Raw genomic sequence first — 17,178 nt, 5'->3', positions numbered from 1 at the left:
CACTCGGTGTGCCATGCTGCTATAGATTCAGTGAGTCTCAGCCACAGCCATAGCCTACCAAAATAAATGTAGTTGTGATGAGGAGGGGATATCTTTTATCACACTTGAAAAGGGCTAAAGACTTGGTATTTCATGGAGTAAAAGCTTATCTAGGAATACTTGGGAGGTGTAGGATTAGATGGGCCACACTATAAAGACCTCCAAAGTTCAAGTATTTGATTTGTTTTCCCCAGAGCTTCTGGTTAGGGTGAGCTAAAAGAGATACTGGTGATGCTCCTGCTGCATGTAACTCTATTACAAATGTTCTGTAACCAGCAACACTAAGAAATATCTCTCTGTTATTAACTGTTAAATTTGAAAAGTGGTATAGCAGCAAGTGGAAAAATGTCTACATTTTTTACTGTAAGGGAAATAGAAATGTAATGATTTTCATCTTGTTCACCACTGTGGAAGCGAAGATGAGATATGGTTTTAGCTTCAGCAAAACTTGATGTGTAAAACCATTGCTTACACATTGCTAATATGCAAACTGCTTGACTGTGAAAATGTTATCTTCAGACAAGATTTTTTGACATCAGTAGATAAGGATCCTTGTCAGGAAATACACAGCTTATGAGGTGTCTTTTCTAAAGCCAATAGGTGCATTCAGATCAAGAAATGTCACAGTCCAGGTCTTGAGGTCTTGTGTTCCATTTTTTTGATATTGTGAATCTTTTCTTTTCATGTTTCAGTACTCAGCCCAGCCTGTTAATAGACTTGTCTCAACCTTTTGGATAACTTTGCCAGATACAGCTTCCTTCCCAGGCTGGCCTGACCTGGATACCCACCATGCACAACATCACTGCTGAAATTCCGCACGCGGCTGCGACGTGTAACGAGACTTCGCCCATCCTGTCACCAAGCTCCAGGTTCTCACTGGGTGTTTTGGTGCTGCTGGCTCTCCTCATGGTGCTGCTGAGTCTGGTGACCATCCTTGGAAACATCCTGGTGATCCTTGCTTTCATCATGGACAAAAACCTCAGGCATCGGAGTAACTATTTCTTTCTGAATCTTGCTGTTTCTGACTTTGCAGTGGGTAAGTCAGAGCTGTGGAGCTGTGTGCTAGTTGTGTAGTAGGAGTCTTAGGAGAAGCATTGGTGTTCATTTTCTGTGTGTTTTCTTCTGACAGAGCTATTTTTCAACTGTGTCTGGGGGAGGATGGGGAATGGTGGAAGCTGCATGAAGTATTTTAATAGCCCAATATGTCTCAAAATATGTTATAATGACAAATGCATGCTTTTTCATATAAATACTTTTAATGTTGGTTCAAGAAGAAGGAGTGATTATTATATGTGAATACTTTTTGAAGAGGTTGTTTGCAACAGTTTATGATTTACCCTTGCCTCTCCTGCAAGAGTGCTCATCTCACACTTCAGAACATCCTTATATTTGACAGCTATGTGTGATACATCCAGGTAAATGAATTACTTCTCCACATAGTACTAATGGTTTATGAATGTATTACATTGCAGAAAGACACTTTATCACCAGGATTTTTTACTGGATTCAGCTTAACACAGGCTATTGATCCAATGGGTTGTTTGATACCCTGCTGGCATCTCTCATCTATATTCATTATTGGTGCCCTCTTCCCATAGCATCACTGCAGAACCCCAGGACAGTTGGTTGCTGGAGCTGCCGTGGATCCAGCCCTGGCTGGTGGTACCAGGTGAGGTGGTGGTGGAGTGAACGCCTTTTGCAGCACTCCTCCATGGCTGAAGCCAGGGAAAGAGCCCATACAGAAGAGAAAGACTGACAAAACCATAGTCCTGTGGCAGATGTGCCAGCCAATGTCTTGGCTTGAGGCTGGCAAGGAGGTATGTCTGCACACAAAGGCTTTCTCCTCAGGATGGTCACGGAGACTCATTGAGCTGTGAGAAAGGAAATCGTGGCCACCGACCTACTGCATTTCTGACATACCATCTCCCCAAATGCTGTTCCTTTGTCAGTGCTGTGTAGTGAAGTGAATTAGTTTAGCCTTTAAGGTTTTCCTTCGTTTATGCCATTTATAATATGTGTTGCCTTATTCAGGGGCAGAAACCATACGATGCATATGTGATGAAGCCTTTGCTTTCCTGCTAAGTCAATTTGCTGGAGCTGCTATTTCATTGCTCAGGTCTTCTGCAAAAGTCTGTTTCTCCTCATATCTCATAGTTTAGTCAGGAGAATTAAATATCTACCTTTTGCATCTGTTCTTTGTGGCTGGTGCCTTACATTTGCCTATAAAGACCCATAGTAAATCTAAGATTTTATCTCTGATATTGGTCAGGAAATACTTTATTTTCTGAAACTGCTGTGGGATTAGTTTTTTTTTTTTTTTTTTTTTTTTTTTTTTTTTTTAATTTATTAAATTTCTGGAATCTTTCCACGGATGTGACTCATCTTTTGCATCCACTAATTAGTAAAATTAGGAATAGCTTCAAATATCAATGTCTAAAACCTGGGGTTTGCCTCTCTATTTGTATGTATAACTAAAAGCACTCATTATTTTTTGATATGGAGCCAAGCATTGATCTTATTGAAGTTCATGAGAACAGTAGCTATTATCAGCAGCCATGAAAAATTATTAGTACCAAAGTGATGCTGCTTGTATTTAAGGAATATGTTAAAATAACCCATCTGTATTGAGAGCACTGTGAGCATTTCCCTGTTGATAACACTCTGTCAGCTCATTTGTTGCCAGAGTTTTGTTGTCAGTGAACCACATCACCTGGATATATTTAATAACTTCTAAGATCTTGATGGGCATGTCAGGAAAAGAATAATCAGGAGAGTTTAAAATGGATCTTGAAGTGCCATACAATTTTCTATTTGTGTCTGGTAGATCAGCATTTTCAAGAATGTAGAAACAGCTATTGCACCACTCTTTTGAAAGAATGTAAATGTTAAAATGAAGAAGTTGCTGGCTTAAAAATAAAACACAAACATGATTTTCTTAATGAAGTACTTCAGTGGAAAGTCTTTTGGACAAAACACAAATTTAACAAACCAGAATAGTTTTGGAGTTATTCTCAGGTAGAGAAGAAGCATGAGATTAAAACACTCCTTAAAAAAGTTCCATACTTCTGCTGTGTCTTCTCTGTCTCTGCTAGAACACCACAGATTGCCCAATCTTACAGGAATAACTGCCATTGTCAACATCTGCAGATGTGTTTGAGGGAAAATTCTAATAAAGATGAAAGAATAGAGGAAATACAATGATGAGGTTATCTATCAGAATGCAATCACAGTGCATATATGCTGAAACACTAATTTGATACCTTTAGAGAATCTAAGTTGGTTAGACTTGGATTTTCTTCTTCAGTAAATCCTTCTTTGCTGAATTGCTTTCAGCTTATTTTCAACAATCAGCATACATAAATCACACTAAGATCTAAGACATAGGAAGTCACCATCAGATTTCATGAGAATTTAAGAATTTATGTGCATAAATTACATATCCACCTTAATGGATTTGTTGATTTTTTTTTTTACCCAAATACCAAAACAGTGTGTTTCTTTGCTTCCAGGAGTTTGCAATCCCTATGAACTGCATGGTGTCTTTGTGGTTGCTTTCCTCAGGTGTGTTCTGTATGCCCCTATACATCCCTTACAGCCTGACAGGGAAATGGCACTTGGGAAGAGGCCTGTGCAAGCTCTGGCTGGTCATGGACTATCTCCTCTGCACAGCTTCAGTGTTTAACATTGTTCTTATCAGCTATGACCGTTTCCTCTCAGTTACTAAAGCTGTAAGTATTCTGTTTAGAGCCTCTCTGATTTTTAACTTGGACTGCTCTACTTATACCAACCTTTGCCATGTTGATGAGTATAAGCCCAAATGATAATGATAATACCCCTCAAAAATATACTGGCATGTGGTGATAATTAGAAATTTTGCAGCCAGATGGGGTGAATATTCTACATTGGGCATGCTTCAGTGCAGAGCCAGTCAACCAGGACTTTTCTCACAATTTCTGCTGCAAGCTGCTGTTGTGTTACTGACTGAGGAAAGGCAGTCTAGGGGGTAAAAAGGGTAAGGCAGCAGACTGGTAAAAAAAGAACCAGAGAAAGAGGAAATTTAGAGTAAACTGGATTTGGGTTTGGGCCTAAAATTAGGCATGAAAGGAAAAGACAGGGCAGCTAGGCAGTGAAATAGAGGATACTTGGGAGGGTATCTAGACCTGAGATGTGGTCAAAAATGATTCTGGATGAGACTGGGAGCAAGAGCAAACAGGCAGAAAGTGGGACAAAGGGCAGACTGCAATCAATGCTGCATTGTAGATATGCAGCAATAAACTCCTCTTTGTGCCTGGAGCAGAACCCCAAACTTTGGACACATTCTATCTCTGCTTTCTGCAGAGAATCCTACACACCTGTGTGAGCTTTATGTCTTGAGCCATGCTAGGGGTAGAGGCCAGGATTTCTCACCAGCCACACTGTTAGCTCAAAAGGCAGGGAATGTCACAGAGAACTAAAGGTTCCAGCTCTTTTGTGTGTATGAGACTGTCAACGTAACTTCATGCAATCGAATTTCAGTCTTATTTGTGGTAATTAATTCAACTTCCTGTAACTTTTTATTAAATTTTATTAATTTATTTTATTTAAGGAAAATATCTTGGAAACCAAACACCAAAATTTTTGGTGTGTAAGAAACCTTATGCTGGAAAGCCAAAGACTCATCATTTAGAAAGTCCAAAAATCAGGTCACCTATACAAATACAAATAAGACCTATGGACATTTGTATGATAGTTCTAGTGGCATTAACTCAAACTTTTGTTATCAGTTGGATGTCTAAGCTTGCAGAATTACACATTCATCCTGCCAAAGGGATGAAGCAGGATGTGAGCTACATTATATCTATCTGTTCTGCAATATATAGTGGAAAATATGTACTGGCCCTGGAGTGGATGGAGAAGGAAGGAAATTGATGATTTTTTTAGTTTCATCAGCTCAGGGCTGTGGTGCAGGTGTAGTATCCCTTCATCCTCATAAATTATCTAGTAAAAAATTTTCTTACAGGTTAAATCTGTGTGCCACCTTTTCTGTTGAGCACCATGATGCATACCATTATTTGTTCGTAAAATGCTGTAAAAAGCAGCACAGTTTCCAGTGAGTGGGAGTCATGCCCCCAACAGCTATAAAGTGCTAATTCCTTTGGCACTTCAGACCTAGGTGTTGGAGTGTGTGAAACAGAGGCCTCTCTGAATTCTTCAGAGAGAGATCAGAGCGCAGGAATCCAATTAAAACCTTTGGATGGATTAAAGTATATTAAGCCACTCATACATGAAATAGAGGTGTAAGTTTAAGTTTTAAGTAAGTAAGTAAGTTTAAGTAAGTAAGAATATGTTTTAAATGTCTTAAAAAGTAAAAGCCCTAGAATTTAGTGTGAAAAACAAGCTTCAGTGAGAGCTCAAAAACCTAGTTCTAGACATTAGTGCAGAAAACAAGTTTCAGAAACAAGTCTCAGTGAGAGCTCAGAAACATAGTTTTAGACATGATGAAAATACAGTAAGAATATTACTTATATTCTTCAGATAAAACAGATAGGCTATATGCACAAATTATATGCAAACTTTCGTATTATAGAACCAGAATTCTAATACGTTTAGAAGAAATGCTTCAGATTTGTGTTTTAAGCTCATTGAGTAATTTGTAAATAAGAATCTGTGCACTGGGGAGAGACTCTCTCTCTTCTCTCTCTCCTCACCACCATCATCATTGCCCAGAAGAAGACAGGAGCTGGGGCTGCAACTTTGGCTCTCCTGGGGCCTTGCTCCAGGAGCTGCTTCTACTTCTAGTTGAGACTTGATTCTATTTGGGACTCTATGCCAAAAGCTTTTAGCATGGACTTTAATAACTTGGGACTCTTTGCCTTTTGAAACTGATGTGCCTTTACAATAAATAATTTCACAGCAACTAACAGCTTCTCTGCTCTTTGAAGACCTAAACCCATAACAATCCCAACACATAGGTGTCTCAAGCAAGGCATACCAAATTACTAGGTACTGATGGATGATCATGTTTTATTCCCTGGACCTAGACCCTGGTATGGTGACATTGACTTGTAGAGACACAACCCTATGCTCCATCTGCATCAATGAAATAAATGTGCTTGGGTGAGTTTCAGCTGATCAGCACAGCCACAACTCTGTATTTCCAAGTGTCTCCTGAGTTCATCCCCTGTTGCTTCTTTTAGTTCTGAAATGAGTCTCTACAAGTCTGAAGTTTTAATGTATTTTTTTCCCTCGCAGGTATCTTACAGAGCCCAGCAGGGACTAACATCCAACCCTGCCATTGAGATGGTGGCCATCTGGGTCTTAGCCTTCCTCCTGTACTGCCCAGCCATCTTGTTTTGGGAGCACGTGGCCGGACACAGTGTGGTCCCTGTGGATCAGTGCCACGCTGAGTTCCTCCACAACTGGTACTTCCTGCTGAGTGCATCCACCCTGGAGTTCTTTGTGCCGCTGCTCCTGGTGACCTACTTCAACATGCACATCTTCCACAACATCCAGAGGCGCCAGCGGCGGGGCAGCGTGCAGGACTGTGAGTCTGCCAGGAGCAGCAGCCTGTCCTGGAGGTTTTGTGGCCTGCCCAGGCCAGGGGCATCGTCTCCTTCCTCAGAAGCAGAGGACAGTGTTTCTTCTTCCATGAGACCAAAGAAAGAGTCTTTGGAAACTGACTGCTCATCTCCATCCAGAGGCAATTCTGTAACCCCAGAAACTGATTTTTCTGCTTCCTTCTCTTCAAAGACTGGATCAAAACTGCAGCGGGACAAGAAAATAGCGAAGTCTCTCGCCATAATTGTCTGTGTGTTTGCCATTTGCTGGGCTCCATACTCTTTATTAATGATTATCCGTGGGGCCTGCCAGGGAACCTGTGTCTATAACTTCCTGTATGAAGCAACCTTTTGGCTTTTATGGATCAATTCTTCTTTGAACCCATTTCTTTACCCCCTGTGTCATGTTAAATTTCGAATGGCTTTTCTGAAAATACTATGTCACAAAAAATTTCCATCATTGAGATCAGGTTCTTTTTAGAAGGAAAAAGATAAACAAGGTCTGAGAAGAGCTGGATGAGTAATGTAAGCAGCCACTCTTTGAAACTAGATTTTATCTTTTCCAGGAGATTAAGCTAGTAGGAAAATCTAAATTGGCCTTCTGTGAAATGTCCTCCTGCAGACAAATGTGGATAACCAATATTTTTGTACTTTTCCCAGCTATTTTAATTGGCCAGTTAAAGGCTATTGCCTCTGTCTCACTTTGCCTAGTAATCTATCTACATTACCTTACTTCTGATTGCTGAAAATATTGTCTTCAGTTGCAGTACCACTTATATTTGTGTTCACAGGTGATATTAGTTAAAAATATGATAAAGTTGTATGTTACCCATAGGGTCAATAATATTCTAAAGTTGTTATCCTCTCTGTTCTATTTCTGTTAAATAATTTGCATCCAGAACCTGATTTTTGCCTATATGAAACATCCAATGAAGTTATTATTTTTGTTGTCAGGCACATAGCAGGATTGCTTCCTTTCACTAAAGGTTTTGGCCGTCAGAAGCATAGAGGAACTACTTTCAAAAGCTTGGTGTGCTGGTTTTGGTGGGGTGTTGCCTGAGAAGAGCCTGAGAGGAGGGCTGTTTCCTCTCTGGGAGCTTCCTCTGCGGGCTGTGGGCACCAGTCGGAGGGCTAATTTGGTAGTTGACAGCCCGGGTAACCAATTAAAGAGTTATTTCTCTTTCATGAATCACATTGGTAAAGTTAATCCGTTCTCTTTTGTCTTCCGGCCTCCAGGCGGGGAACCATCGGCCCGGCCCCGGCTCGGCCCTGCCCGGCCCGGCCCCCTCTCCTCCCCTTGTGGCCTGGCCGGGCAGGGCTGGAGGAGCCACTGAGGTCCCCCCCCTCCCTGTTTTTTGTTGGGGGGCCCTGGTGGCCGGGGGGAAAGGCCTTTGCTGGGGTCCTGGTCCCCCCCAGTGTGGCCACGGCTCGGCCGGGCCTTGTGCTGCCATTTTGAAAGCAGCCAGGAGAGAGAGTAGCCCAGCTTGGCCCAGCTCCTTCACCTTCTGGGTGCGATTTTAACCCTTCTAATGCCTGAATATGACTGCAGATCTCCTGAGCTCCCCTGAATGAGAGGAATAAAGCAAAGAGTATACTGAAGTCAGTGAAATGAAAGCTAGGTTTCCAGATAGGAAGAGATTGAAGAGATGCCACTGATCAGTAGTTGAAAAACCTTTTGTTTTGTGAGCTATAAAAAGACTGAACTACACTGAAATTCTTTTAAACTGTAAAAAATTAATTAAGGGGGGTTAAAGTGCTTAAAGAAAAAGATCTTTTGCCCTGAGGGAATGGGGCTCTTTGTTTTAGAGACTGGAAAGATGGGCAGAGACATTTAATGGAAAAAGAAACGAAGAGAATTTTGTCTTTGAACAGCTTGCCCTTAAAAGTAATAAAAAAATGTGTGTAACATAACCCATATAACACAGCTCCAGAAAGACTGTGAAGATGGGAGGAAGTTCACGATTTGCAGATTTTTCCACAGGCAGATGCAAGTGAAAGTGAAGACACCCGTTATGCCTAAAGCAAAAAAAAAAAGGGAACTTTTTTCTCTAGAGTGAACTGAAATTATTATTTAAGCGGAAAACTGACTGAAGCATTCTCCATATGTTGTTGTTGAGAAATGTGAAAGGTGAGAGAGAAGGGAAGAGGAATGATCTGGAAATTTTGTTCTGAATTTCTTTTTTTCTGTGTTACTAATAATTTTTTTCTTATACCCTTTTAAGTTTTAGGCCTGCCTTGTCTTTGCTCCTAAATTCTATCTCTAAAAAAAATTAAATATATTAAAATTGACAAACCCAAATCAAACCAAGACACTTGGATATATGTATTCTCTGCAGAAGGACTTTGTTTGCTATATTTGCTCATATGCAGCAGTTGAGAATTCAGGTGTGTAAAGGATTTATATGGATGTCCAACTATTCTGCAAGAAACCAGCCTTCTTCAGATGTAGCTGTGAGAGATCATAGAAAGAGAAGTATTCGTTCTTACTCCCTGTGGGGGTGGAAATCCAGTTTTGTTTCTGTTACAATCCCTCAGCTGGAGGTTGTGATAAATGGGTGTATTTCTTTCACACACTGTAAGGCTATGTTTGTTTTTCTGCATGAGCCAGGAAAATGGCTGGTCTTGATGGCTGCCTGTAGTATGTGTGGGGAGAGCTGAGACAGTTTGGAGGTGATCTCTCAATACATACTTTCCATACTGTTAAGGGCTGTTTGCTTGCATGGCTCTGGAATTACCAGGTACTAACTTCCTTACTAAATAAACAGGTGTGACTTTAAAATGTAAATAATTTATTTTCATCACATGGTCAGTAACTGTGAGGCTAGGAAATAAATGGAAGAGTGAAAACTAAGGAAATGTGAGAGGTATTTGGTGTCCATTTTGTCTTCTGGTTTTATTTGGTTTATATTCATATAGTATATTAGTATATTTTACGTAGCAGTCTTCTGAATGTTGTTCTAGGCTGAACTATCATTTAATCACAGTTACATGTTTTGCTATACTATATGATAATTTATACTGTTCTACTTACACAAATTACATGTGTATTCAGCAATGTAAGAAGTATTGTCTCTCAAATATGAGGTGAGAACTCTAATATTCGATATAAACTATTTTGAAGACCTATTTCTTGCATTTGTTATAAGATTTTGGCCAGTTGGGCTTGTAACTACCGCTAAAAGTCAGCATATGTGTATCTTCAAAGCATGTCAGAACACAAAACACGAGAGCCACTACACCCACTATAAGCACAGCATATACCAGTCTTTCACTTGCAAAGTTTTTGTCATTATTTTAAAATGCAACTTGTGAAGTCAACTTGTAGTGTTGAACACGTGCAAACAGATCCTTCTGTGTCAGCTTTTAGACCAAATCCTCCTTCAAGTTTATAAGACATGCTTTTTGACTGTGTCAGCAATACAGAGATAAAGATTTCATTCTGGTTAGCTTATCAAAAAAGTATTTTAAAAATTTAGCTATTGCCATGTGTAGATAAGGACACATAATCTTATATCTACGTGTTACCTTTTTTTCTGTTCTTCCTCTTCCTTGCTCACGTCTTCTGCTTCCTTCTCATACCAGCCTGGTCTCTGCCACAACTCTTTGGTACAGGCCAGAAGAGCTGAGTGCTGGCATCAACAGGGATTTATTTATAAGCTGACTAAGGCCTTATGAATTCTGCAGCAGTGCCCTGAGCAAAGCCAAGGAAAAGCAAGTTGAGGTTAGTTGATATAAGATGTGGAGGACAGACTTAGGTGCTCTGAGGGGCAGTGAAACACGTGATACTACCTCCATTTAGGGTGACTTGATGTGTTACAAGTTGTCAGAATAAACACTCTAGTGGGACAGTGCTTCTTGGTGCAAAACTTGGTTTTAGAGGTCAGACATTTCAGTAGTACCTCTGGCATATTTTTGTCAGCCTTTGCCACTGTACTGGGAAATAAGTTGTGGATCTAGTTGGTCTAGAGAAGTCAGAAAGAAGCTGATGGGAAAGCGAAATGGACTTTGGTTAGGTAGGGGCTAGATTAGTCTCTTTATTCTTCTGATGTAGATATTATTTCCAGCAGAGAAACTGGAAGGGACTTTTAGATCATCTGTACCTGGGCAGGGACACATTCCAGTAGATCAGGTTGCACAAAGCTCCATTCAACCTGGCCTTGAACACTTCCAGGGATGGGGCATCCACAGCTTCTGTGGACAACCCGTGTCAGTGTCTTACCACCCTTGAATTTCTTCCTAATATCTAATCTAAACCTGCCCTCTTTCAGTTTAAAGCCATTTCCTCTTGTCCTATCACCACATGCCCTTATAAAAAATCCCTCTCCAACTCTCTTGTAGCCCCCTTTAGGTACTGGAAGGTTGTTTCAAGGTCTCCCTGGAGCTGAACAACCTTCTCAGGCTGAACAACCCCAACTCTCTCAGCCTGTCCTCATAGGAAAGATGTTCCAGTCCTCTGATCATCTTTATATCCCTCCTCTGGATCTGCTTCAACAGGTCAATATCCTTCCTATGTTGGGGACCCTAGAGCTGATCTATATTCTCTGTGCCTTGCTCAACAGTTCCCCAGTCATATTGATACAACTTTTTCACAAAACATAAAAGATATTTTAAGCAAGAAACACAAAAAATGAATCCAGGGAAGAAAAATAATTTTTTTTCTTTGGTCCTGTTTTCAACTTTCATGCATTTATTTTAAACACAATGTTTTAGCAGCAGTGTTAATGAAGTGCATTAGAAACAGCTTTCCTAGTGTAAATAGGGTAAACTGGCATAAAGTGGAGTGGCTGCATTTTTGCATGGTGAAAGTGGAACAGCATCATGTAATAAGAGAAGATGAAGGTGAAGTTCAATTTTTTACTGTGCAAGCAGGGAAAAAGCAGAATGTTTTGTATATCACTAGTTATCACTAGGCATTGTCCTCTCAAGACTTGCCCCCTTTAGCCCTTTTTTTCAGAATCTGGCTACTATACTTCAAGCTGGATCAATCTTTCTTGCCTTTAAATGTTGGCTCTGATCTTCATTTGTGTGTATACTTATTCATTTACTTTCTCTCCTTGCTAAACAACTCTGCCCAAAATTTTTGTCTTAAATATGCCTGGAAGGCAGGCACTGTGGGTACATCTGCTGGCTTTCCTTACAATAGTTTCTCACAGAAGCCTCATTTTGGCAATTTTTCCTGTTGCTGTTCCAACCAGCAAGTTCCTGCAGATGTCACTGGTGCTACATGGTATTTTTAAACCTTGCAAATCTGAGGGTTTTTCAAAAGGTGCCATTTATGTGTACAATCCTACATGATATGACACCAGCACCTTTCTGCTAAAACTGCCACCAGATCTGCTGTATTACATCTAATATTTACTCTGCTGCAGAAAAGATTAGGAGAATGGCTTATTACCTTGGCAAAGAAAGGAAGACTTAAGTCACACAGATAATCATAAGTCAGCACAGAACTTTCTAAGTTGCTCTGCATAGAAATCATCCTGTGCTCAGAATTTAAAGCAGGGCCTCTAAAGATGAAAAGGACAGAAAGTCACAAGTGAGCTGAGAGCTGGTCCTCAGCATTGGCTTGTCAGAAAAAAGTCCCCTCTTTTCTGACACAGAAGGATTTTTTCTCATTAAGCTATTTAAGCTATTCTACTTGTGAGCTGCTGCTAAAGAAGTCCATTTCTTGCACCCTTCTTGCTGCCCTTTGTCAGAAGCTTACTTTTGAGTTATCTTGAACTACCAATGAAGTGGCAGCTTTGGATATGAGTGCTTGGTTATGTTTCTCAGTAATTTCCTATGGATCAGAGCTTTAGCTTTACTAAAGTCATTGGGATTTACCAAGACAGCCAAGCTGTGCCAAACAAGAACAGAGCAGATCTTTGCCTGATCTCTGCAGTGGACAACTTCAAGGGGGTCAGCTCAGCAGAGTTTTTGAGGATGGAGAACTTCCCCAGTAAAACAGATCTTGGTTCTAATACTTTCCCTTTCTAAAGATCTGAGCAACTTGAACTCTGTCTTGAACTGTTTGTACGTGGGAAAATGTTTGTAACTGGAGTTCCCTGCTGGGACATTTACATTCAGCTGGTTCTGCTGCTTTTGACAAATGACTCCAAGTAGAGTCAATCCTCAAGTATATACAAAGACAATATGTCAGTACAAATGCCTTCTTTACAGGACATGAGCCAAATTAGTTTCTGGAATAAAGCCAAGGAAGTTAATAAGTAAAGCCTCTGAAGTTTAAGGGTTTATATTATTTGTATTCTATTTCTGCAATAATTTTTGGTGTATAAATATCTATTAATTTTCAGCTTGTTCTACTAATGCCTTCTCAGGTTAACTCACCACCTGATTTTTATGGTATTATACTGATGCACTGTTTCCTTCTGTTCTCTGTTACTGAGTTTTTTGAACTATTTAATGTCACAATATAATTTTTTTATTATTGTGCATCAGGTATAATGACAGCAAATTGCACTGGCCTCTGATTCACCTCCTCTTACAGCCTTGCACCTGCTGTTGTATCCCACCTCTTTATCATGATGGAGGTACTGGAATTAGAGTGCTCTAAGAACCTGTATGTAAATGCTTGTAAGGTTTTTTCTTTTTCTTGATAAGGAATGGCAGTATTATATTTTTTTATATTTTTCTCATCTAGCATTCAGATTTATGTCTTCCTTGCTACTTGAATCTGGGCATGTAAGAGACTGGAAAAGGAAGAGCTTATGCCAAAACTGAAGCAAAGTGGTGATTTCATATCTTTCTGAGATTCTTCCCGTGTCCAGAGCTTAGGCCCTGGCCCTTGTGTAACTTATTTCTTGTGGAGTCAGAGATTTGTTTCTCCTAGGTAATGTGGGATGGCATATTTGCACAGGTAGGAAACTTGAACCAAATGGGGGATCTGAGAAGGAGTAGTTACCTACTAAAACAGCAAACAGACAAAATACACCTCTGGTTTTGGTAAAGACCTTGAGCCATATTTGAGTGTCTCGTCATAGTTTCTTAGATGTTAGAAAGGATCTGAGTGAATCAATTACCACAGAGAGATGTAGTAGTTGTCTTTGGATGTATTTTTCATGAGAAAGGAAACCAGCAGGGGGACAGGTGCAATTCAGTGCTATACTATATCCAGCTCTGGGCTGGAAAAGCTCTGAGAGTTTAAACAGAGTCTTTCTCCTTTTCCCCTCCAAATTTGCTAGATTCTTTAAAAAAGGGATGCTATCAACATGAGTGTAGTTTACTAGATTGCCCACTTAAAAAACAGGCTTTTTAAAATAATTTTTGATGTGTCAGCTTCACAGAGAGGGAGAACTGTGAGCTGAACTTTTGCACTGCTGATAATGTTACAGATTTCTGGCCAGGTCATGGAGAGGGTACTACCTCACTCACAGTGGAACAACTTGAAGTCTCTCTGTAGTGATTAGTATTCCTAGAGTGTGTTTGTTTATTTCTCAGACTTAAAGCCTTTGCATCCTCTCCTTCCTTCCCCTGATCCTCCCAAAGCAAAAATAACCATTATAAGGGTTCTTGTGGGTGCTTCCTGGCAGACCTTGCTGTTAAGATCTTTTCATCTTAGATTGTCTTTTTCTCTTGCTTCAGGCCATTAGCCTTTGCCTTGTCCCCTTTGACTGCCCTGCATAATTCCTGCCTCTCCATGGCTCTTCCCAGTTCAGATTCATTAATTGAAAGGGAAGCTGCCTCTGTGGCACCTGAAGGGCTTCTGGCTGAGCCTGAGGTGGGGCAGCATCCTGCACAGAGAAGTGGCTGCCTGGTGGCTCTTGCTATCAGCTGTGCTTTGCTGACAGTCAGGGCACTTAGCCTCCAATTTAGCTTTTCTAACAGGCAAAAAGCTCCACAGCTGCACAGCTGGGAGGTGAATTTGAAAGCTGTGCGCTGTCCCAGAGAGGGGAGGGCAGATGTGTGAGATGGGCAGCAGAGAACCAGAGGCAGCCCAGCCTGCAGGGGCTCCAATTCTAAATTATCTTTGCATATAATGGCAAACATCGAGGGCAGGTTTATCTAACTTATGATCTTCCCCAGGCTTGCCTGTTCCAAGCTGGGCAATGTCTTCTGGTTTTTGGTTTTTTTCTCAAAATGTCAGGTTTTGAAAAAAATACAAAAATCCACCTGAAAACTTTTGCTTAATTCCTGCTCCAGTTTATAGCCTAAAAGGTATTTACTCCTCTTTAATACCTCAAATCAAGCTATGGATCTTGTCATAGGAGTTTTCCAGAGTATAATTTGTTTATTTACTGATCAAGGGTGAATGTGGTTGAGGTGCTTGCTGGAAAGGTGAAGCAGATATGAGGCTAGCATGGAAGACCTTTGAGCACACGCTTTGGCTGGGTCCTTAGGCTGCCCCATCATCCCTTCAGTCTTGGGGTATATGAAGGTGCTGCAGCCCATTTTCTCTGCTGAGCCATTAATTCCCTCTCCACTGTAGTGTTCCTGGCTCCAGTAACACGAGATGCTAGTCCTCTAAAGCCTCTTTTCTTTCCTTTCTTTTATTACTTTCATCTTTAACTGCTCTGGATGTGTCCTCAGTGCAGGGGAAAGCAAAGTTATCTTTCCATCTGTGTCCTTTCATTAAGGGAACAGAAAGAAAAAGCAAAACTACCCTTTGTTTACAAGAAAAGATGTGATAGAAGTAAGTGAAAGGCTGAGTAGGGGAAGTTAAATTTCTCTGGAAATGAGGGAAGAGAAAAGGAGGCAGAGGGAAGACCTCGGTATTCTTATAACTAGCTGAAAGGAGGCAGTGGCAATGTGGGTGTTGGCCTGTTCTTCCAGGCAGGAAATGATAGAATGAGGGGAAACATCCTCAGTTTGCACCAGGGGAAGTTCAGGCTGGATATTAGGGAAAAAATCTTCACTGAAAAAGTGATTAAGCATGGTAAGAGTCTCAGCAGAGAAGTGGTGGAGTTACCGTCTCTGGAAGTGTTTACAAAAAAGGGCAGGTGTGGCACTTTGTGGGATGCTTCAGTGGACATGATGGTTTTTGGTCAAGGGTTGGATTTAATGATCTTGGATATCTATTCCAACCTTAATGATTCTCAAAGATCTGAAAAATAAATCAAGAGATTAGCTGCAAGCCTGTTTATGTTTCACAATATTTGTGATTATTATGCAACGTGCGACTAAAACCCCACTGAAGGACAACAAAATGATGGAGCGCAGTTATCCATAAAAACTTCAAGTATTGTGGGATGCATTCCTTAGTCATACAGACAAAACTGGCATGGTATAATTTGATTATTCTTTATTATAGTGGCCCCTACCTCATAAATGATAAAAAGGGGTCCCCAAATGCAGAAGGGATGTCTGCAATACAGAGAATAAACTCTCTCTGAAGCATGAACATTCACATGAATGCAGACTGCCTTTGCAAAGTTGGCTGAGAGCCACATTTAGTCATGACAGTTCTAAAACCTCACAACTTTTTAATAAGATAAAGCCTAGACTTTTATCTGCATAAGTTTAGTAAATATTGATCAGATTAATGCTTGATACAGTGACACAGGGAGCTTAAGTTCTATTTTAAGATCTTAGGTGAGCTAAGAGTTTAAGGTGATTTAAGGATTTTAGATCAGTAGAAAATAATAAATGGTCTTTGAACCTTTAGCACAGCTTAGCTGCAGATTTGCAGGCCATCCCTCAGACATTTGAAAAAAAATACTAAGCCTTCTTCATGCAGCAGAGTTGGTGTCAAATCCAGCAGGGCTCAAAGCTGACTCGATTACACATTATGTCCCTCTCAAAGTGTTCAACGCCACTGAAATTACTGTTACCCAAAGTTCAAATGTTTTCCCCTCAAACATTAATTAGTTTGGGGATGCTGTGAGCAGTTTTCTTATGGCTTGGTCTTGCAGTGCCATCCTTGCAGGTAAACTGCAGCTGGCATCGAATGGAGCCTTTCTGCTCCAAACTATTTCCAGCTTCCATGAGAAGAGAAGAGGCTGACAAGACCTGCAGCACCACTTCATATAACTGCAGAGCAATTTTGGTTGGAGGTGACCTGTGAAGGTCATTTAGCTCTAGAGACAACACTCCAAATGTGTAAACCAGTCAACAAGTTTTACTTTTTTTTTTTTTTTTTTTTTTTTTGTTAGTTTCTTCCTATGTATCTGTTCTGATTCTTGGGGGAAGCGAAAGCAGAGGAAGTAGAGTGCCACAATCCACAATGCTTCTCCTGTGTGAAAAAGCACGAAAAAGAGCACTCTTCTAAAGTAAGACAGATTTCAAATGGAAGGGAATGTATCTGGGGCAGCAAAGTGGGATCCACCAGTGTGGCACTTAGGTCCTCATCACACCCTGCCCCATCAAAATGGGACAAGGGTTTTCGGTGGCCAAGGGGATGCTGTCAGCAGCCAGCAGCAGCTCCTGCCACTAGCAAAATTAATAGCAGTGCTAGTTTTGTGCTAGTTTCTTAACATGAGCTAATTTGAATAATTTGATTTCAAAGTTAGTTCAGAGCATGTGTTTTATGTAAAATCATAGCAATTTTCTGAAACCATTGAGTGGGAACTGAGGAAATCTTCATTGAGAGATTTCAAAGTTACCCTCTGGTCACTTTGTTGGGCCACCTTTTCTCACATCCCTGCAGCTCAGCCTGAGTTGTAGTTAG

The 17,178-nt window shown here is 40.6% G+C and overlaps 1 protein-coding gene across 1 annotated transcript; it reads left to right on the top strand.

Moving 5' to 3' along the window:
* The first annotated feature begins 792 nt into the window (after positions 1-792).
* Positions 793-16,614, top strand: LOC130249565 (histamine H3 receptor-like). The gene is made up of 4 exons (XM_056484461.1): positions 793-1,075; positions 3,601-3,767; positions 6,271-7,045; positions 16,595-16,614. Exons 1-4 carry the CDS (start codon positions 829-831, stop codon positions 16,612-16,614), a joined length of 1,209 nt encoding a protein of 402 aa, XP_056340436.1. The 5' UTR covers positions 793-828.
* Positions 16,615-17,178: the final 564 nt, after the last annotated feature.

This window comes from Oenanthe melanoleuca, chromosome 2 (genome assembly GCF_029582105.1).
Source record: "Oenanthe melanoleuca isolate GR-GAL-2019-014 chromosome 2, OMel1.0, whole genome shotgun sequence".
Lineage (NCBI taxonomy): Eukaryota > Metazoa > Chordata > Aves > Passeriformes > Muscicapidae > Oenanthe > Oenanthe melanoleuca.
Note: the sequence above shows the minus strand (reverse complement) of the source record. Positions and strands in the feature narration are given on the sequence as shown.

What these genes read in the sequence shown, in the direction of transcription:
- LOC130249565 (XM_056484461.1), top strand. Translation starts at nt 829, where the DNA reads ATGCACAACATCACTGCTGAAATTCCGCACGCGGCTGCGACGTGTAAC. An exon ending in TCCTCTCAGTTACTAAAGCT is followed by an intron (nt 3,768 to 6,270) that starts GTAAGTATTCTG and finishes TTTCCCTCGCAG; the next exon opens with GTATCTTACAGAGCCCAGCA. An exon ending in ATTTCCATCATTGAGATCAG is followed by an intron (nt 7,046 to 16,594) that starts GTTCTTTTTAGA and finishes TTAGCTCTAGAG; the next exon opens with ACAACACTCCAAATGTGTAA.